This window comes from Chrysemys picta, chromosome 1 (genome assembly GCF_011386835.1).
Source record: "Chrysemys picta bellii isolate R12L10 chromosome 1, ASM1138683v2, whole genome shotgun sequence".
Classification (NCBI taxonomy): Eukaryota; Metazoa; Chordata; order Testudines; family Emydidae; genus Chrysemys; species Chrysemys picta.
This window is the reverse complement of record NC_088791.1, coordinates 299,093,017-299,115,405: the sequence shown is the minus strand read 5'-3', so window position 1 is coordinate 299,115,405 and position 22,389 is coordinate 299,093,017. Positions and strand designations below refer to the sequence as shown.

General features: G+C 44.5%; 1 protein-coding gene and 1 long non-coding RNA gene across 2 annotated transcripts; one reads left to right on the top strand and one right to left on the bottom strand.

The window, feature by feature from the left end:
• Nucleotides 1-7,524: 7,524 nt before the first annotated feature.
• On the bottom strand, nt 7,525-21,443 carry LOC135980878 (uncharacterized). Its single transcript, XR_010597794.1, has 2 exons — nt 21,348-21,443; nt 7,525-13,055 (listed from the first exon to the last, which is right to left on the bottom strand). It is a non-coding gene; the product is annotated as an uncharacterized LOC135980878 (long non-coding RNA).
• On the top strand, nt 15,104-17,678 carry LOC135980877 (uncharacterized). Its single transcript, XM_065581241.1, has 2 exons — nt 15,104-16,116; nt 17,111-17,678. Exons 1-2 carry the CDS (start codon nt 15,540-15,542, stop codon nt 17,584-17,586), a joined length of 1,053 nt encoding a protein of 350 aa, XP_065437313.1. The 5' UTR covers nt 15,104-15,539; the 3' UTR covers nt 17,587-17,678.
• Nucleotides 21,444-22,389: the final 946 nt, after the last annotated feature.

The following is a 22,389-nucleotide window of genomic DNA, read 5'->3' as shown; positions in this document are numbered from 1 at the left end:
AATTCCAAGGTTGGGAAAGGGAAGGAGACGAGACCACAGAGGTCAAGAGAAAAGGGAATACTGTGTATGGTAGGGCATTATTTTTTCTATTTATTAAGATCAGGCATGAAATTTTAATCAGGTGGTGGTAATCAACTGTACTAAATAAACTATAAAATGTGACACGCTGTGTAAGACATGGGTGCGTATAAAAAAGAAAAGGATCTAGATGAATTGATCTAAGTTTTTAAACTTAATCACTGAAAGCTGCCCTCGTCACTGATGGTGATGAGTACAATGATTTTCCTGGTCAAGATCATTCTGTCAAAAGCCCTTGAGCATCTCTTATCTCTCACGTGGCTTAGAAATGTAATCTGGTTAATCTCTTCTTGAAGGAAGTGCAGAAGTGATGCACCAAATGGAGACTTTCCTGGAAACAGTAATGCCTGTTACATGCTAATTATAGGCTGTGTTACATGCAGTGAACTCTGTAAACAAAGAGGGTTTATTACCTTGCAGAAACAGTTTTTACTTCTTAGTATGAAAAAAGTACTTTAAGCACGTGGATTCAGAGCCAGGCAATTTCATGATCTTTATCGAAAAGAATGTTGTAAAGGCACATTGTACTGGAAGTCTTAATATTTGCTTTACTGAGACCATGTTCACTATGCAAAAAAATGGAGAACAGCAATGCTTGCTTTAAATGATAGTTGCCAGAGCTGTCATGCGAAATATCAAAATCAATGAAGTGGAGTGATCTGGATTAAAGAGAAAGTATAAAATCAGTCAACACCTAGTAAACCTGGTACTTTCAGGTAATTGGAATTCTTTGCATACAAGAAAGATTATGGATGATAGGCCATATTCAACTTTCAGGTACAGTGAGGCAGCTCCATTGGCTTACTAGAATAAATATTTATGGACATTTTTGCAGTACCCACTTAGCTATAGAGATAAGTGGTAAAGGCTCCTTGATGTAGGCTTTGAATCAGATCTTTTGCAATCTTTACATGCTGCTGATTCTGACTATAATTTTGTCTGCTGCCTTTGCCTACTCACTTTCAGATATCATCATGCTCTCCTGGAGATGGTTTTATTAGTAACAGTTCTAGAAAAGGTCACAAAGGGAGCACTGATTCCCTCAAGCGTTTCCATTTTTTCTGGGCTCTGTGGGTTTGTGCTGGTGCCCAGAGTATCTGTGAGAGTCAGCTGTTTCGGTTCACTGGAGTCATGAAAACATTTGCTTCAGTTTCAGTTAAGCAAGTTTCACACTCCCTGTGTTTTGCTGAAAACTTTCAAAACAAAACATATTTGAACCTCTGTTTCACCCAATTTCGGGTTGAAATGACAAGTTCTGTGTGGTTTCAGTGTGAACGTATAAAGCTTTGTGTGCCCTTAAACCCAACCCAGGTTCACTTGAAAGATTTGCAGATTTTAGTAACATGGTAACTAAATCAGGCAAGTGTCATGTGGCTTTGTGATTCATTGCAAACATTTTGCCCAGTCTGTCTGCTCGCACCTAAATCTGTTTCCTGCTTTTTCACCTGCCCAGAATCTCATCCATGTAACTCTGTGACTTACGTAGGTGCTTGACAATCATGAAGGCTTGAATCTGGCTGTCTCTGAGAGACATAGCGGCTCTTGAAGGCTCAGCCACCGTAGAATTAAAATATATATATATAAAATCAATCTCTGAAATTTCCATTCAGTGTTTCCCCTCCACCACCTCAGTGAGGCCTGATTCAGTGTCTTCAGATATGTAGATGCAGAATCTTGAAGTTTCTTTGAGTCTAGATGCTCCCCCATTTCCTCTGGTAGGCTAGCACAGTCCAATCTTGTATCCATGAGGCTGTTTGCTGGTGAGGAAAAAAACCTGACTGCAGTTCTATGTAGCTACTGCGGCAGACTTTAGAATGAAATATTTTTTGCCGAAGTTGCTCGATAATGAGATCCTACATGGTGGGCCTCCTGGAAGCTGTCGTCAGTTGGGTGAGATGTCACAGGAGGATGCTGGACACGTTGTAAGTGAAAATTGCTCAATTCCTGGTTGTAAAGGGTGCTGTTGCTGTATAGTCTCTCATAGAAAAGGAGAATTTTTCCCGTAGCAGTGGTGTAGATTTTTTTTATCCCTTTCTGTCTTTCCTTGTCCTTTTTTTAAAAAATGCAGAGGGGATTTACTTTGTATTGTTAGGACTGCAGTTGGGCAAACTTAAAAACTCCCAAATATTTTGGCTGACTCTGTTAAATAGTCGCTCTCTTTCCTCATAGAAATGCTTTCCATGCAAACAATGTACTGAGTGCTGGCAACATGCATTCAGTTAGACACATTGAAGATTTTCACCATTTTGATTCCTTTCAGTTGTGTGCACTCCAGGCAATAATGCTATTGAAAAACTCAATCCCAGTCAAGATTGTGAACCTGGGTTTGGAGTAGCTAAAGTTCTGTTATGGAGAAGAGCATGCAAAGGTAGGGTTACCAACTAGCAACTGTGAAAAAACGGGACAGGGGCCTATGTAAGAAAAAGTCCCCCAAAATGGGTCTGGCCCTTTAAAAATGGGACATCTGGTCACTCTAGGCAAAAGTGAATGGGAAGCATTGCGTAGCGCCTGGCACAATCTAGTTCTTACTTTGATACAGTAAATAGCCCCAGCTGGTAACCACTTCTGTAGATGCTTAATGGGAAACACTAGATGGCATGCTCAAGGAATTTATATGAAGGAGAATTATTTTTATTTGTTAGTTGTATTGTGGTAGCATCCACATTCCCCAATTATGACCAAGACCCATTGTGCTAGGCATTATACATACTCACAGGAAGATGGTGTCCCTTCCCCAAAGTTCTTACAATCTAAATAGATAAGATAAACAAAACATTATCAAAGTGCTCAAGGTTAGGGTGACCATATTTCCGAAAGGAAAATGGGACACAGCACGGGTCTGGGCGAGCTGTTAGCCTGAGCCCTACCCCTCCTGCCCCCACCGCCCTCCTGTGCATGGCGCTGGCCCATTCCGTGCCCCTCCTTCCTTCCCCTCCCCTCCCCTGCACATGGCCCGTGCCCTGCCCCCCTCCTGCCCCTGCACGGAGATGACCCAAGTCATGGCCCGAGATCTGACTCCCTCATGCACAGGGCTCTCCTGCACGGGCTGGCACTGTGCCAAGCCCAAGCTCTGCTGCTCCTCTTCCCAAGTGGGACTGGCATCGTTGCTGGCCCAAACCCTGCCTGCCCCTGCAGGACTGGCATCGCCGCTTGCCCCCCGCACATTCCTCTGTGCCCTGCTAGGGCTGCGCACCCCACTTTTTTTGGCAAAAACAGCATCAATTGGCAAGAGCAAGTGGCACAAATGCCCACTTTTGCCAAAAAAGTCAGGATGGCCAGGACAGGGCTCAAAAAAGGGACTCTCCTGGCCAAAACGGGACGTATGGTCACCCTATTTAAGGTATATGTTTGGTTTCCACCCGACCCTCTCCAGCACCCACAACACATTTCAGTTCTGCTCAATCCTTATCGTTCACATGCCTAAGCTAACCTGCTTTTCCTTTGCTTCCCAGTGTGCCCTGCTTTCCCCCCTGGCCATTCCACAACATAGATTTTTTGGCGGGAGGGAATAGAGGGATGGCCAATCCGAGGGTACCTGTGTTAGTGAAAAGTGTTTACACGGCTCACGTCTACAGGTCCCTGTCCAGAGTGGGACTGGTACAGCTGCTGCTATTCTCCTCCTCTGTGAGGGTAGGAGAAGGCCAGTCTGGCCGGGTTCCAAGAAGCCCTCATGGCTGATCCCTGCCCCAAGTGTTGATGTGGCTCCTGCCAAACTCTCACTCCATGGAGGACAGGGGCTGCTCTGGCAGTTGCTACAGCAGGCATCCTTCGCAGGAGGGAAAAATAGTGTATCAGAGTTTAGTTGGAACTAGAAGTAGATATTCTGGGTAAAGATCAGGACAGATAGGTCAGTGACATATTTGTCTCTTATGCATTAATTTGAAGAACTGCTGCTAGAGAAATCCATTCTTTATTTAGCTATCACGAAGGAATCTCAAATATTTATTGCCTCTGCCACCGGAGACTTTATCAATGGGTTGATGGATGAGGCAGGCTGCTAGCCAGACCTCACAATAATTCTACAGCCATCTTTGGAACAAAAGACCCAAGAGGGAAAAGAGTAACCCCAGAGAGACCAATAAAGCCTTAAAAGGTTTTATGAATGTTTCTAGCAAGAGGACACAAATTCCTCCAATGAAGAAAGTAAGGTTTGTCCCTTAACCCTTTGTGATTTACTGAGGGCAAGACAAAGTTTGCTTGTCAGACTTGTCACACAGATGAAGCTGACAAGGGCAGTGGAGTTATTTTAGGAAACAATGGGGAGGAAAGGCTAGGTACTGCATGGATAAATGTGATAACCCTTCGCCCCATGCTACCCTCTGAGAAATGCTGCCAGCAATAGTCACAAAGACATGTATTTTGAGCATCACTATAGCTGTTGTTATTGATATGTAGTGTAACGCCTGTTAAACCCAGAGACTAGGAGCATTTAAATAAATGATGTTGAATAATAAAATTTATATAGCTCCTTCCAAAGCATTTTCCTGCAGATAAACTACGTGGTTTGTATTTATCCCATCCTTCACTGAAATGAAATCATCTCTGAGATGGGACACAGATGTGCTTTCACAATGAGCACCAACACTATACCACAAATAAAGATGAAAATGTCATCTCCAGTCAAACTGTAGGGGAAATGTGCAGGACTTAAGCCAAATGTATCTACTCCTATTGGAATTTGGCCAAGACAGAAGAGCTAACACACCCATTTTTATTAAAAGTTCTATTGGCTCTTTAATGGGCAGAAGTGGTCAGGGCCTTTCCTTTCAAAATTCCTTTCAAAGCAAAACACCCCACCACACAAACTCAATTCTCCCCTGGGAGAGGCTGAGAGAGAAAACTAATCACAGGTGACACTTGTTAATCATGTCATGTAAAGCGTGAACCTGAATGGAATAAAAAGTAGAAGGGCACTTCCAACAATCACAGTGCCCTATAGCAGAACTATATGGTGTAGTGTATAGACTCAGATGGAAGAATTCAGACATATCAGTACCATTCCCGGCAACATTGAGCTTTCATTGAAAGTTTCCCATCCTAGACTAGACCAGTTCTGGTCATATTTAGTTTGCAAGGTCTGACAAGATCACCACCAAAAGTGCAGGTGAGTGAATAGGCCTTATAATTCAACAAGGCAGCTGTCCCGAAGTTTAAGCTAGATTATACTGGCTCAAACAGCCATCAAGCTAACAGTATCAGTTGAGGAGAAGAAGGAAGGAAGGGATGTAAAGTATAAGAGCTGCAGTGCTTTTAAAGCTTTTACTATTCCTTTCCTTATTTTAATGGGGCCAATGTTGAAGCCAATGGGTGCTCAGTGAGGATGGGAGCTGGACTGAGCACATGGTGTGTCCTCAGAGAAAAAAAAAGCAGCCACCAAATATCATACACACCATAATATGTAGGAGTGTCACTATGTTGCAAGGAAGATTGGATCTGGTATTTTGGTACGGACCTAACATCCCCAAATGTTGCAGATATTTGTACCTGGATCTGAACTTTGTGGTTTGGAGAGCCAAATTACATGTTTTAAGTTCTGAGCTGCCACAGCTCCCATGAATTCACTGCCATCTTAATTTTGTCTGCATTTAGGTTGCTATTTCAAAGCCAACAAGAGGATTTAGACACATAGCTTTTAAGGGGAGTTGCATGTCAAAACCCCCTTATTGGCTTTGGAATATCTGCATTATTATACCTGGAGACTAAGAAATGGGGTTTTATTTTTATTTGGGAATCACAGGTCCAATCCTATCATCTTTACACACAAGAAGCCTCTACATTTGCAATCATATTTTCCAATAAGGACTTGATCCTGATGAGTGCTGCCCACTTGAAATGCAATAAGTACAGAGCATGCAGAATCTTACAATAGTCTGTGAGCACCTTGTAGGATCAGAGCCTTAAAGTAAAGAAGAGTTTTAGAAAACATGGAATTCCATAATATTTTTTAGCCTGCACAGCAGCAGATTATTCCCACATTTGACATGTAAGATTTAATTTTATATGCAGGCCAATTTATCTCACATCATGATTTTGAACAGTAAAAAACTGATTACTCTGATAGAGTTAAAAAGATAACTTTTCACTCAGAATTATTAATTACTATTATTATTATGTTAAAAATCTTGTTCAAGTTGAACTGCTGATAGTCTCTTAGCACCAAAATAAAAATAAGGAAGTTAAACATCTGCCTAAAAAATAGGACAGCTGCTTAACCTGGGAAAGCGAGGGACTTTCTTTTGTGTATATAGCTGGGCAAGTGGAAGGGATGGCTTTCCTATTGTAAGGGGACTGTTGGCCCCTTACTAAAACTCAGTGGGTTTTTTGGGGGGTTGGCTAGCTCCCAGTACCAAAAGTAAGGGGAAGGGTCGAGGGGAAATCAGGACCCTGAGACTGACAGTCCCCAGGAACAATGGGGAGAGGCCAGTGCACCAGGTCAGCCTGACTGACAGGGAGGGCAGGCTAATCAGGGAGTCAGGAGGCCAGGGGTCCTGTCCTCCATGTGAGCTGGAATTGCCTGGGTCAGACAGAGTGGGGCTGGACTAAGGAGAGAACTGGGGCCCAAGCTGGGAACTGAGTCACAGAAGCAGCCCACAGAGCAGAGCTGTAGCAACCAGAGCCAGAGGGGCCAGAGAAGCAGCCCAGGGAGCTAGAGGCAGAGCAGCAGCATTGCTGAGGCAGAGTGGAGCAGGAGCTGAGGCAAAATGGAGCAGTCCAGAGCCGGGTGTGGTGAGCAGCTGGGGAGAGTGAGGGGGACCCTGGCCAGTGGGCCCAGACACCCCCAGCTAAGATGCCTGGCAGGCCAGACTTGGAGGGGGATTGTAACCCTGACAGGTTGGGGGTGATGCTGGGAAGAAGGGTCCTGCCACCTAGAGCCTGAGAGTGTGTGGCCACCACCAGAGCAAGTGTCCAACCCGCAGCGTCTCTGCAGCACAGCCAGGGCCTGGGCAGGAGGCCTGGGACTTGTGAGGAACAAACTGAACTTCCCTTACATCCCAGAGTTGCTGGTCATGATGTCCCCATGCCACAGAGTGGGGTGACGTGTTTTCTTTTAACCTTTCCCATTTTTTCCTTATTTTTTAAAACTGATTGCTGTTTAATAAATTGTATTTGCTTTGAACTGTATGTAATGATCAGTGGGGCAGGGAAGCATCTAGTGCAGAGAGAGCATCCCGGAGTGGGGACACCCTAGCCCCTGCCCTAAGTGACCACAACAAGATTGGGTATCAAGCCCCCCAGGTATCTGGGCCCAGCCTTGTTGGGGTTACGAGGACTCTACAACATGGGAGAGTGGAAGGCGGAGCCCTTGAGGTCAGGCAGGCCTCTGGTTAAAGAAAGTGGGAGAGAGGACTCAGATCCTTTCGCTAGCCCATTTCACTGGGATAGGTATACGCCAGGAAAGTTCCCCACAATAGCGGGACCATTCCCCTGCTTACACTATGATCTCACTTCTTATTTTTTGTTAATTATTTTTGGAATTTTTAAATTGTTTCCTGCAAATTGGCAGTCTTCAAGGCCAGGAGAAACTGATGGCAACTATTCCAAATGCGTGGTCTCAGGATGACCGCATCTCAAACAACTTTGAAGATTTTGCAGGCTGGAAAGGCAGGGATCTTTGCCTAAAACAACCTTATCAAATGCCTCTATGACGCCAATGGGGAATGCCCCATTCTGACTTGCTAAGAAACTCCTGCAAGCAGTTCTGAGGGGGAGGAACCAGCCAGGCTATTACCTTCATACCCTTAAGGAAAAGAAGAAATCTGATTGGTCTGCCTTCTTTCCTCTGACCATGTGATAACACCATGTTTGACAAGAAGGCCTATACTTCCTCCATTATCCCAGCTGGTCACTGAGGGGTTAGAATCCAGCAAGGCCCAGCATCTAATATTTGACATCCTTTGCCCGTCTGCAAATCTGACACTGTTAAAGAACTGAGCTCAGAAAACCACTGGCTGATCTTTTCATCCATATACCAGCTTCCTAGAGCTGAATACAGGGGAGACATTTCAGATTTCAATGGGGCAGGCAACTTTCAGTGGGAGTGCAGGGGCAGCTCAGGCCCCTGGAAGCTCTTAGACTGATTTTTACATTTTATCCTTCAAAAAAATCCATTTTGGGAGCCTTTGTTTTGGTTATTTCCTATATTTTAAACAATTTGTATTGGTTTACTACAACAAAATTACCAACACAAGACAGACTGGCAAGCACTCGACACCTGTGGCATGCAGACCCACTACAAAATGAAACCGAAATTTTAGGGCTGTCAAGTGATTAAAAAAATTAATCACGATTAATTGTGTTGTTAAACAATAACGGAATACCATTTATTTAAATATTTTTGGATGTTTTCTACATTTTCAAATATTTTGATTTCAATTACAACACAGAATACAAAGTATACAGTGCTCACTTAATATTTATTTTTGATTACAAATATTTGCACTGTAAAAAACAAAAGAAATAGTATTTTTCAATTCACCTAATACAAGTACTGTAGTGTAATCTCTTTATCATGAAAGTTGAACTTACAAATGTAGAATTATGTACAAAAAATAACTGTATTGAAAAATAAAACAATGTAAAACTTTAAAGCCCACAAGTCCACTCTTTCCTACTTCAGCCAATTGCTCAAACTATCAAATTTGATTACAATTTACAGGAGATAATGCTACCCACTTCTTGTTTACAATTTCACCTGAAAGCGAGAACAGGCGTTTGCATGGCACTGTTGTAGCCAGCGTCGCAATGTATTTACGTGCCAAATGCGCAAAGATTCATATGTCCCTTCATATTTCAACCACCATTCCATAGGACATGCGTCCATGCTGATGATGGGTTCTGCTTGATAATGATCCAAAGCAGAGCAGATTGACGCATGTTCATTTTCATCATCTGAGTCAGATGCCACCAGCAGAAGGTTGATTTTCTCTTTTGGTGATTCAGGTTCTATAGTTTCTGCATCTGAGTGTTGCTCTTTTAAGACTTCTGAAAGCATGCTCCACACCTCATCCCATTCAGATTTTGGATGGCACTTCAGATTCTTATACCTTGGGTTGAGTGCTGCATGACACATTGCTACTATTTTTACAAAATCTACCTTCCACCTTCCCCCGTGACACTCTGTAATTCAAAGTAGCACCTGGAACCCCATATTCACCACTGTTGTATAAGTATGATATTTTTTGTACTTGTGAGGTATCATTTTAAAAGTCTTGATCTGTTAAACATTAATATCTGTTGGATTGTATGTGCTGTCATTGTATGTGCAGTTATGACGTATTGCTATATGTGTTACTGAAATATGTTGTTAGACGCCCACAGCCAACCTTTCAATTACAAGAAAGGACCAGCCAGACATGTGCTGATGGCCCATTAAAGGGTATCCACTCTCCCAATGGCCATCCCAGAAACTTCTCAGAGAGAGCACATATGCAATGGAGACTGCTTGACCAATGGGGGCTGCCTGAGCCCCACATCACAGCAAAGACCTTTCCAGCAAACCGGAAGAAAATATAAAAAAGGGGAAGTGACATCATCACTTGGCCCCACGCTCTCCTCCCCCAACTCAACACCTGGAAGAATGTCTGGAGGACAAAGATTTTGAACTGGGGAGGGTGGTCCCAGGCTGGAGGGCAGTCCCAGCCTGTGTTTTGATCCTCCTTGTACCATTTGTCAGGGTGAGAAAAGCTGTTTGGTTCAACTCTTGCTTAGACTAAAAGTTTAGGATTTAGAAAGCATGTTTAGTTTTTATTTTCTTAAGGTAACTATCTCTGACCTTTATGCCTACCACTTGTAATCACTAAAAATCTATCTTTCTGTAGTTAATAAACTTGTTTGATATTTTACCTAAAACAGTGTGTTTTGGTTGAAGTGCTCGGGAAATCTCAGCTCAGTTTACAAAGGCTAGTGTGTGTCCTCTCCACACTGGGAGTTGCGAACTACTTAATGAATTTGCACTGCCCAAGGGGGACTTGAGCAGTACAGTCCTGGGGTGTAAGGCTGGGGAGCTGGGTGGGAATTGGCTGGAGCTTCCCTATTGATGGTTCATGAGTGGCTCTGAGATCATTCATGGAACACAGCTGTGGATGTCTGTGTAAGTGCAGTACTTGTTTGTAGCTTGACATCAGCACCACAGTGTGAGAGACAACACAGGTTGGTGGGAGGGAGGGCTTAATGGTCCCATAGTCTAGGTCGCACCTCGGGGACCCCATCTCACCCACTACCCATAATCCCCCATTATGAGGCATAAACATTTACTGCAGGCTGCGGTGTGATCCCTGGATGCTTCAAGTCCAAAAATAATTCCAGGTGGTTTCATGACTTTCCTCATTCTAATTTAAAATATTAACTATGTTGGAGCTGGAATATTTTTCTACAGGAAACAACTAAGTGCGATACTGCTTGAAGGGGAAAAATATAAAAGTACATAGAAGCAAGAAACTTCTGATATCAGCTATAGTAGGGGATAACATCTTGGCCAAGTAATCAATGGCCTTGTTGACATCCAGTTGTGCAGCTTCACACTCAGAGGCTCAGAGCACCAAATTGCTTAAGTGCCCTTCTGCCATTGTGGATCTTAAGCAGTCTTTAACTCTCTGTAGCACAGAAAAGTACCTCTCATTTGATGCTGGAGTAACTGGGAGACTCAAGACAAATGTTGACAATTGGCAACACAGACTGATAGCCCCTTGATAATTTGTTCAGGACATTCTAGAATTTGATGTCAAGTTTTGTGGTGCAAAGTGCATTTTGGAAGCTTCAATTTCTACATCAAGATTGTGAAAATGGGTGTCTGTTGATGCATAGTGATCTGCAATTATCTTTAATTTGTTATAATCAAGAAAACTGTCACTGTTTGGATTACAGGCACTTAGTGCAGAAAGCAAACTAGACTTGGAGGTGAATTGTCCGTCAAGCTCAGCAAGGATAGTAAAAAATCAGTTTTTATATATTCTTATGCATCCGAAGAAGTGGGCTGTAGTCCACGAAAGCTTATGCTCTAATAAATTTGTTAGTCTCTAAGGTGCCACAAGTACTCCTGTTCTTCTTTTTTATATATTCTTGGCTGCTTTTGGGAACAGGATGTGCCTATGACTGACTCAGTGAGCCAGAAACAAAGAACTGTGCTAGCTAGAGGATATTTTGTTTGTTCTTTGTGATCTTGCTGTGTTTGCATTGCTTAGGTCAACCTTTGCTACTGTCTGACTGGAAATGGTAATTTCAAGTTCCTTGGTCATATTTTCAGCTTAATTACATAGCTGCTTCCATTTGCTTCCAGATGATCTCATTTCTTGGAGAGCAGCAATACTGCTTGCTACTAGTTCTAGGGCACAAGATAAAGTCAGATTTTCATTTTTGCAGGACTTCTGAAGCACAATTCAAAATCTCGCATACTTTTTCCAAGATGAAGAGCCTCAGCAAACAGGAATAGCTCTGCAATCTCCCAAAGAGGCCATTTGCAGTGCTAGCTGATGCTCTATCAGCTGTCTGAATTGAATTAGCTTCCAGTGTTTGCACTACAGTGCCATATCTTGCATGCAATTTTCCTAGGGAATCATACTGGCAAGACCAATGAGTTTCACATAATTCGCCAAGCTCAAGTACCTTCTGGTCAAGTTCTTGCTAAGCTTTAACAGCTCATGGCACTTGTAACTACTTCTGAGGAAGATGCAGAGCTCCTGATCAAAGGTAAAGTCTTCCTGACACTGGGTAATGCTAGAACTTGTGCCTGCAGTAACGGGATTAAGCCTGTAAGCATGATGTGCACATAAATGAAATGTGTAATTTTTCTCAAATTCAGTCTTGGACTTCTTGTAAATCCCACTCAGCACAAAAGCTGCCTCATAGCATGGGGCAACCATGTAACTGAGATCAAGCTTCAAACACTGTAGTTCTTGAATAATCAGGCTAGAAACAGATTCAGCAGTTAAGTTTTCCATGTGGAAGCACCCCGGAGCTCTTTCCTAAATGATTCATTTTCGATGGTAGCACACTAGGGGATACAGCTGTTCTTCTTTTTTTTTTTAATGCATCTTTAGTTTAGTCAACAAGGACAGAGAAATACTTGGCTTGTTTGACCTCTTCAGCAATGCTTTCCCTCAGGACTTCTGCAGCAGAATGTATTACATCAATCTGGTATTCATGAGATGTATAACGTCCAAAGCTACTCACTTCTCACTCGATTGAAATGGCTGGTTGAGTAGAAACAACCAGCTCCAGAATTTCAATGTAATTTCCTTTATTGCTGGAGTTCTATGTTTCATCAGGCTCCCCAACAGCAATGTCTTGTACAGAGTATGGATACCATTAAAAGTATTTCAACATGCTGTTGATTTTCAGCCATGGCAGTACAACGACTGGAAATGAGCATGTGTACAACACATGCCAAACAATTAGTTTCAAGTTTTCTTGTACTCTTGCCATGCAGGGGATGCTGGTTTATGCCTGGAACTAAGTACATGTTGTTTTAACAAACTTTGACAATCTTCCCATTTCTTAAAACCACGCTCAATGAATGTTCAGTTGCCAATCTGTTCTCCTGGTCTAACTGTGCTTTGAGTAGCAAAGTGACAACATGGAAAACAAATAAACAAAACCCCAACAAAAGCCATTACGGCTGAGTAGTCAATGAACAGGTACAATGAAAACCAACATTAGCTGAAACATAGACCATTTGTAAGAGGATATAAATTCTATTTAGTCTGTATCGGTTGATCACCTTTGCACAATGAAATATCTACAGCTGTCATTATTCCCATCATGAGCAGGTAACAAACGTGCCTACAACAGCCTTCTGGTGATATCAGGGCACCCAGGGCTTCTTGAGGTATGCACATGGCCATTGATGATGTATTGCCACTAAGATCATCATCCACTATGTTTTCAGTGTTGATGGCAGGACACTGTTACTTGCAGAAGCTTTTCCACAATTCCTTTTCAAGGATGGCTCTTCAGCTTTCACAGTTTTCATTTGCAGGGCCCTTTTGTTTAAAAAACGATAAAATATTATTTTTCAATGGTGGTACAAGCTTCACTGTATGCTGCAAAGAATAAAATTAATATGAGCATAATATGTACCCAAAACCCTACAAATCAGACAACATACGTTATTATTATAGAGCATGTTTGTTGCCTGGTTTAAAATTTTCTCCTAAGACAGGACCTGATACAGTATTTATTTTTGTTTTTCATTAGATTGCAAATACCATTCAAATTAGACGTACAAAGAATTTCCTCAAGTGGAAGTTTTGCACCACTTATTTCTAAACCAAATAATATCACTGTCAACTGACCAATACCATTCTCCACCCAATGTCCAACTTTCAATCAGCCTCACGATCCACAAATCCTCATCACACCAGAGCCTGTAGGCAATCTGCTGCTTGCCTAAGATTAAGCAAAAGAGGCACTATGTCAGATTTTGGTAGAGGGGGGCCAACTTTAACCGTGATTCCAAGAGCTACTTAGGAACCTCAAAATCCCAGGGCTTTTGCAGATAATTTAGAAATTAGCTGATAGGAGCACTGTATCTAATTCCTATATATATAAAAAAGAGGATTTAATAAATATTAGACCCACTCAGCTCTAATACTAACATATTCTCACATCTTGTGTCAAGTCACTTAATTAACACTGGTTACATTTTAATGTATATTCTTTGTTATTAACTCTTGAATACAACAATTGAAACAATTGTAGAAAAATCTTGATTACTTTTTATCACTTTTTTGCAGTTCACTATCATTTAGCTTTGGAAACATCCTATTAGGGCAAGGGCCTCTGAGTTTATACTGCACCTGCCTGGGGCTCTAAAGGTGTCACCTTACTACAAATAATAGACAAGAAACTAACCTTAAACAGGAGTGAAACTGACACTTTTAAGTCACTTTCACAGTATTGCCAATCCCAAATGTTCAAAAAAACATGAATCAGGCTCACCAAAAATCATGAGATTGGCTTTAATATCATGAGATTATGTAAAAATAACAGATTTGGGGTTCTTTTTATTTGCCTTCTGCTTTTTGAGCCTTTACGGTGCACTGGGGTCACATTTTGAAGCTTTCTCCACAGCCACAAAGACTAGAAACTCAGTTTGCTTTAAGAATGAAGGCTGAAATCATCATGTATCCATTTGACTCCAGGAGCTGGGGCTTTAAGGAAAACAGTTATCATGAGACTCATGACAAAATTGTGAGAGTTAGCAACACTGCTTTTACTTCTGGTTAAAGGCTAGTTATTTTCCAGAAGGCTCTTAAACACAACACTACAGCAATTGAGTTGTAGTTCTCACAAGAGTATATTTAAAACCAAACACCAAAAAAATTCTATATTTTAAAGTTGAGAAAAAAACAGACGTCCAAGGTATATCAGGGCCACTGCAGGCAGGAAAGGAAAATAGACAGGAACAGAAGCTCTGGGCAGCTCTTCTTTTAGAAAGAAAGTTGGAGGGTCAAATCTTCTAGTCCTTAATCAACTAAAACTTCTATTGCTATCAGTGCCTCCACTCAGACATAAACATCACAGTGAACATGTGATAACATGTGTGGTCAATAACTATACACTTCATACTTAAATATCTGAGCCATCTTATCCAGAGTTACATATCTTATATGCATTAGCGCAGGGATTGGATTTTCTGGCATATTCTGAACAGTGCTGAGCACACAGATGGTGCCCAGTGAATTATGCAAATCATGACAATAATTGTCAACTTTATGGATTCCGTGGATGCAGTTTCTGTTCTTTGTTCTGGAATTGGCCTGAATACAGCTGAAACCCTAAGAATTTGATGTATAATCACATCTGATACTTACATGACACTTTCTCATTCCTTCCTTTTCTCAAACTCAGAACAAAAAATGACTGAACAAAATGGTTTTCAGTTAAAATGTAAAATCACACACAGCATTGCTGTACAACCCAGCATAGCGCAGAACCTGCCACTCACTCTTTGGGAGTTAAGTAATCTCCTCTCATCTGATTCTCATTCTCCAGCCTGCCAAACCTCTGTACTGCTTTTCATGCTGTCAACCAGGACATCCACCCTGGGACCATTTGCTGGAGTCTCAGGCCTGGTCTACACTAGGCGTTTATGTCGAAGTTAGCGCCGTTAAATCGAATTAACCCTGCACCCGTCCACACTGCGATGCTATTTAGTTCGACATAGAGGTCTCTTTAATTCGACTTCTGTACTCCTCCCCGACGAGGGGAGTAGCGCTAAATTCGACATGGCCATGTCGAATTAGGCTAGGTGTGGATGGAAATCGACGCTAATAGCTCCGGGAGCTATCCCACAGTGCACCACTCTGTTGACGCTCTGGACAGCAGTGCGAGCTCGGATGCTCTGACCAGCCACACAGGAAAAGCCCCGGGAAAATTTGAATTTGAATTCCTTTTCCTGTCTGGCCAGTTTGAATCTCATTTCCTGTCTGGACATCGTGGCGAGCACAGCAGCACTGGCAACGATGCAGAGCTCTCCAGCAGTGATGGCCATGCAGTCTGGGAATAGAAAGAGAGCCCCAGCATGGACTGATCGTGAAGTCTTGGATCTCATCGCTGTGTGGGGCGATGAGTCCGTGCTTTCCGAGCTGCGATCCAAAAGAAGGAATGCAAAGATCTACGAGAAGATCTCTAAAGACATGGCAGAGAGAGGATACAGCCGGGATGCAACGCAGTGCCGCGTGAAAATCAAGGAGCTGAGACAAGGCTACCAGAAGACCAAAGAGGCAAACGGACGCTCCGGATCCCATCCCCAGACATCCCGTTTCTACGAGGCACTGCATTCCATCCTCGGTGCTGCCGCCACCACTACCCCACCAGTGACCGTGGACTCTGAGGATGGGATACTGTCCACGGCCGGTTCCTCAGACATGTTAGGGGACGGGGAAGATGAGGAAGGAGATGAGGAGGGCGAGGCAGTTGGCAGATCTCACAACGCTGATTTCCCCGACAGCCAGGATCTCTTCATCACCCTTACAGAGATCCCCTACGAAGCGTCCCCAGCCATTACCCCGGACACAGAATCTGGTGAAGGATCAGCCAGTAAGTGTTGTAAACATCTAAACATTTATTTTTAACAAAACAGGAATATTAACAATTAAAAGAATGGGTTGTTCATGATTAGTGTGCCCTAGGCGCTTAACGGTTTAGTAAGGGGCAGTGCAAGTTTTGAAAAGAAATCTAGCAATGTCCGGTTTTCAGTGATTGTCCTGCACAAGCCGCTCTACTGTGTATTCCCTGCTACTGCAGCTACAGTAAAATGCGGTCTATATGTGCGGGGATAGAGCAGTAATCCTCCTGGGACATCTCGATGAAGCTCTCCTGGAGGTAACTTGAAAGCCGTTGCATGAGGTTCTTGGGGAGAGCGGCCTTATTGGGTCCTCCGAAGTACGACACGTTGCCGCGCCACGAGATTATCAGGTACTCGGGGATCATTGCTCTGCACAGCAGGGCGGCATACGGCCCTGGTCTTTGGAGGCTTTCCCGGAGCATTCTCTCTTTGTCGCTCTCGGAGATCCTCATCAGGGTGATGTCGGCCATGGTGACCTGCTTTTAATTAGGTAGGGGAATGTTAGTGTTGGGACTGCTTTCCCGTTCCTTTACAGAACTGTCACCGCTGGTTTGCAGCCACGCGGTGGAGGCGGGAGAGGGGCAGCCGAAAGGGATCATTCCCGGGGACAGCCGCGAGGGGGTGGGACAGGGGCAGAGTTCCCGCTTGCCGGATTGCTGGCAGCAGGGACTGACATTGATTTAAATGTGAAATGAGGCCAGTGGTAATATAAAAGTTTTAAACTGCCACAAGTGTACGGCTTACCATGTCTGCCTGCAACAGAAATTCCGTTGTGCTGCCTCGCTTCTCAAATGTGCTGTTCAAGACCCCAGGCACAGAATGCGAAGGCCGAGAATTCGACCTTGTGCTGAGTGCGCATGTGAAAGGTGCTGTGCATGGTCTTGTTCACAGAGAAAGACTATGTTCTTTGTTCACAACTACATTTATCTTTCAGAGGAATTCACTCCCTTTTTCCCATTTCCACAGCCCCGTCTGCGACTGTCTCACAACCTAGCCTGGAATCACACTCCCAGAGGCTAGCGCGGATTAGGCGTAGGAAGAAGAGGACACGGGAGGACATGTTCTCTGAGCTTATGGCCTCTTCCCAAGCCCAGGCAGCACAGCAGACCCAGTGGCGGGAGAACTTGACCCGAATGCACCAAGCCAACATGGATCGGGAGGAGAGGTGGCGGCAGGAAGACCAGCAGGCGACTCTAACGCTGCTTGGACTACTGAGGGAGCAAACGGACACGCTCCGGCGCCTTGTGGATGTTCTGCAGGAACGGAGGCAGGAGGACAGAGCCCCGCTGCAGTCCATCTCTAACCGCCCTCCCCCGCCACCAAGTCCCATACCCACCTCACCCAAAGTGCAAAGAAGGAGAGGCGGCAGAGTCCCTGCTAACTCTCACTCCACCCCTGCAGAGAGCTCTAGTAGCAGAAGGCTCTCATTTCCCAAAATTTGAAAAGTTCTTTCCTTCCCGCCTGACACAAGCCCACGTCCAAGTTTCACCTCCCAATGCCATGTGTAGTTGATAATAAAAAATTCGTTTCTGTTAACTACTGTTTCAATCATGTTCTTTTGGAGGAGGAGGGGAAAGGGGGTTGGAAATTGGACAGGACAGTCTCCTTTGGCAGGGTACATAGTCGGGGGCAGGCACAGCAGCAGGGCACATACACAGTGCAGTGATGCAGTGACTAGTTGCCCCGGTTAGTCTGGGAGGTTGTTTTGATGTAATGTTGGGGGGGGTGGGTTGCTCTGTGACTTTGTGGCGGGGGAGGGCACTTACAGATCTTAAGCGCCGGTCCTTAGACAGGATCACAGAGCCACACAGCATGGGATCTGTAACCGTCCTCCCCCTGCCACAAAGTCAAATAGACCTCCCATACACACAGTCCCGATCAGGAGGGGTGACAGGCTCCGTTGAAACAAGCATCCCACCGCAGCGGAGCCTGTCAATCCTTGAGTTTAGAAGCTGCATTCGCATCACAACACTAGACCCGCCCCGCACCACAGTCTGCGTCCCAGTTTTAAAAAATTCCCGCTAAAACAGTATTAAAGAAAACGGTGTGCTTTAACAAAGTAGAACTATTTTTATTTCGACACGTGTGTTGGAGGGGGGGTGAAGGGGGTATGTAACTGGATAGGATAGTCAACATTACCTGGGTAAAGAAACGGGGGCAGGTTTAGCTTCTCAGTACACAAACTATAAAATCACAGGTTACCCTGCTCACTCAGGAACTTTGCTTTCAAAGCCTCCCGGATGCACAGCGCTTCCCGCTGGTCTCTTCTAATCGCCCGGCTGTCTGGCTGTGAGTAATCACCAGCCAGGCTATTTTCCTCAACCTCCCACCCCGCCATAAAGGTCTCCCCCTTGCTCTCACAGAGATTGTGGAGCACACAGCAAGCTGCTATAACAATGGGGATATTGGTTTCGCTGAGATCACAGCGAGTCAGTAAGCTTCTCCATCTCCCCTTGAGACGGCCAAAAGCACACTCCACCACCATTCTGCACTTGCTCAGCCGGTAGTTGAAGAGTTCTTTTTCAGTGTCCAGGGCGCCAGTATAGGGCTTCATGAGCCAGGGCATTAGCGGGTAGGCTGGGTCCCCGAGGATGACTATAGGCATCTCCACATCCCCAACAGTTATTTTGTGGTCCGGGAAGTAAATACCTTGTTGCAGCCGTCTAAACAGACCAGAGTTCCTGAAAACACGAGCGTCATGAACCTTGCCCGGCCATCCCACGTAGATGTTGGTAAAACGTCCCCTGTGGTCCACCAGTGCTTGCAGCACCATGGAAAAGTATCCCTTTCGGTTAATGTACTGGGTGGCCTGGTGGTCCGGTGCCAGGATAGGGATGTGAGTTCCATCTATGGCCCCACCGCAGTTTGGGAATCCCATCGCTGCGAAGCCATCTATGATCGCCTCCACGTTTCCCAGGGTCACTACCTTTGGCAGCAGTACATCAACGATTGCCTTCGCTACTTGCATCACAACAACCCCCACGGTAGATTTGCCCACCCCAAACTGGTTCGCGACTGACCGGTAGCTGTCTGGCGTTGCAAGCTTCCACAGGGCTATGGCCACTCGCTTCTGTACACTCAGTGCAGCTCGCAACCGGGTGTCACTGCGCTTCAGGGCAGGGGACAGCAACTCACAAAGTTCCAGGAAAGTTCCCTTCCGCATGCGAAAGTTTCGCAGCCACTGGGATTCATCCCAGACCTGCAGCACTATGCGGTCCCACCACTCAGTGCTTGTCTCCCGTGCCCAGAATCGCCGTTCCACGGCATCAACATGACCCATTGCCACTGTGATGTCCTCGGCGCTGGGTCGCCTGCTTTCTGACAGGTCTGTGCTACTCTCAGACTTCAGGACATCACCGCGGTGCCGTAGCCTCCTTGCCTGACTTTTCTGCATCTGCCTCAGGGAAACCTTTATGATAAGCTGCGAGACGTTGAGAGCGGCCACAACTGCAGCGATGGTCGCAGCGGGCTCCATGCTCGGAGTACAGTGGCGTCCGCGCTGTCAATGACTGGAAAAGCGCGCGAACTGTTTTCCCGCCGGCGCTTTCAGGGAGGGAGGGCGGGAGTGATGGACGGATGACGACAGTTTCCCAAAAGCACCCTCGACTCATTTTGTTACCCAGAAGGCATTGCCGGCTACACCCAGAATTCCAATGGGCAGAGGGGACTGCGGGAACTGTGGGATAGCTGACCACAGTGCACCGCTTCGAATGTCGACGCTATCACCGTTAGTGTGGACGCACAAAGTCGAATTACTGTCCTTAGTGTGGACACACACGTTCGACTTTGCAATATCGATTACAAAAATTCGATGCAAGTAAAATCGAACTACTCTCGTAGTGTAGACAAGGCCTCAGAGAACTTGGTTTTACTCCTATCTATCAAAGTTCTCTTTTTTTGCAGGATGCAGTAACAAATGAGAGGCTGGTCTGCTGGATAGGGAGCTAGCCCTGAAAGACTGGGGTTCTACTCTCCCCCAGGACTTCCTGCCTGACCCCAAGCCAGTGCTTTAAGGACAGAATTTCAAAGGTTTTTAGGCACCCCAAAATGCAGCTAGATATCTAGTGGGGTTTACAAAGCACCAAACCTTCTAAGTGCATTTGAAAATCTCAGTAGGTGTCTAAATACTTTTGAAAATCTGGCCTTTAGTCTGTGTTTGCCTCAGTGCCCCATCTGTACAATAGGGATAACAGCATTGCTCTACCTCACCAAGGGGCTGGGAGGAGAAATAGGTTAGACATAGTGCGGCACAGCCTCAGATACTATGTGATGGGGCCACATAAGTAGCACAGGTAGAGTGGGAATTTCTCTATACCCTGCTAGCCCTTCCCTGGGTTTGACCCCTTCTTTTCACCTATGCCCCCAAATCTCCCCCTTTTCTGAATGTAACCTAAGCTCAGTGCTTTGCTGTATTTTTTCTGAGTCCCCTGTTCTCTCTAAAACAACCCCTCCTCCCCACCCGCCACAGAGGGACTCCTCTTCCATATCCTTAATTTAATCACCAGCCCTTTCTTATCTTAATCACCCTGCCTCTGTTTGTAAACAAAATACTGACTCCTTGCCCCAGGGGCACCTCTCCTCTGCAGAACTTACATTTCACACTAATGCTGTGCTGAAGTTAAGAGCTTTACCTGGGAGCTTGCACACCTCCTGTATGAAACTCGAAGATATCTTTACCATAGTGATGTGTCCTTCTGGCATAAGTGGTGCTTTTATTTGAATGCACTAAATGTTTCCTTATGCAGAAATATTAATTGGTGATTTAAACGTTAGAAACAATTAAATTAGTGCTTTACTACACTCAGAGCACATTACGAATAAAACACAATGCAAAATAGTTGGTCAAAGCGTTTTAATTAGGGAAATCTGTGACATGAAAATTCTAAGTGAATGAAGAGAGCCTCACTTACTTCACATGCTGAGCTGCCACTAATATAATCAGTAAAAAGTGTTCTTTTATTTTTTGCCAAGCAGCTAAGTCAACTTAATTTCCATCTGCAACTGACTGAAAACCGAAGATGAACTTCTTTACTGAATGTGATACATTAGGAATCATAACCAGCCACAAAGACTGATAAACTATCTGTGAACCATTTATTAATATATTGGCTAAACGTCTGTGACCGATTTCATCACCAAAGCTTCACCAGAATAAAATTATTTGCCAATGATACAGTTTTAAAAAGTTACATTTTTGACTTACCAGGATGAGGGTGATGGAAAAACAATTGCCAGCAACTGTGAGTTGTTTGTCATTAATACCGTCCTGAGGGAATGCTTTGTAGACTAGAGCATTCAAGCCTGTTTCCTGCCACTAATAGGCGGAAGTGAAATTAGTAGGCACAGGCTGGGAAAATCATAAATAGGGTGACCAGATGTCCCGATTTTATAGGGAGAGTCCCTATATTTGTGCCTTTGTCTTATATAGGCACCTATTACCCCCCACTGCCTGTCCCAATTTTTCACACTTGCTGTCTGGTCACCCTAATTGTAAAATACAAGAGCAGGAATACAAACTATACATTTTTAGATCTATGTATTGTTCTTAAAATTAACACATGGTCTGAAGCATGGGGGGAGGCCAATCCCCCTCCCCTTCCCCCCCCCCGCATACACACACACACTCTACTCAAATGGCACCCCAGCTGAATGAAACAACAAAAGTCATGACAACTATCGCAAACGTTTGGGAGTTATTTTACCAATTTTTATTAATAAAGTGATGCCTTGAAGAGATTGTTCTGTTTTGTTTAATTCCAGGGGGTGGGTGACTGGTTGTGTATGTGTGTGTGTGTGTGTGTGTATGTGTGTGTGTGTGTATTGAACCCATAGAATCTGTCTGAGAAGGGAACCTACAGGATAGTCTCTCAGGCCTGGTCTACACTAAGGAGTTAGGTCGAATTTAGCTGCGTTAGGTCGATTTAAAAATGACTGCGTCCACACAACCAACCCCGTTCCATCGACCTAAAGGGCTCTTAAAATTGATTTCTGTACTCCTTCCCGGTGAGGGGAGTAGCACTAAAATTGACCTTGCTGGGTCAAATTTGGGGTAGTGGGGACGCAAATCGACGGTATTGGCCTCCGGGAGCTATCCCAGAGTGCTCCATTGTGACCGTACTTTCAACTCCGATGCACTAGCCAGATACACAGGAAAAGCCCCAGGAACTTTTGAATTTCATTTCCTGTTTGGTCAGCATGGTGGCAGTACTGGTGACCATGCAGTCCCCCCAGAATCGCAAACGAGC

Bases quoted from the DNA above. Each gene is read 5' to 3' on its own strand.
- LOC135980877 (XM_065581241.1), top strand. From the start codon at position 15,540: ATGCAGAGCTCTCCAGCAGTGATGGCCATGCAGTCTGGGAATAGAAAG. The intron at 16,117-17,110 runs GTAAGTGTTGTA...CCATTTCCACAG, and splicing joins ATCTGGTGAAGGATCAGCCA to CCCCGTCTGCGACTGTCTCA.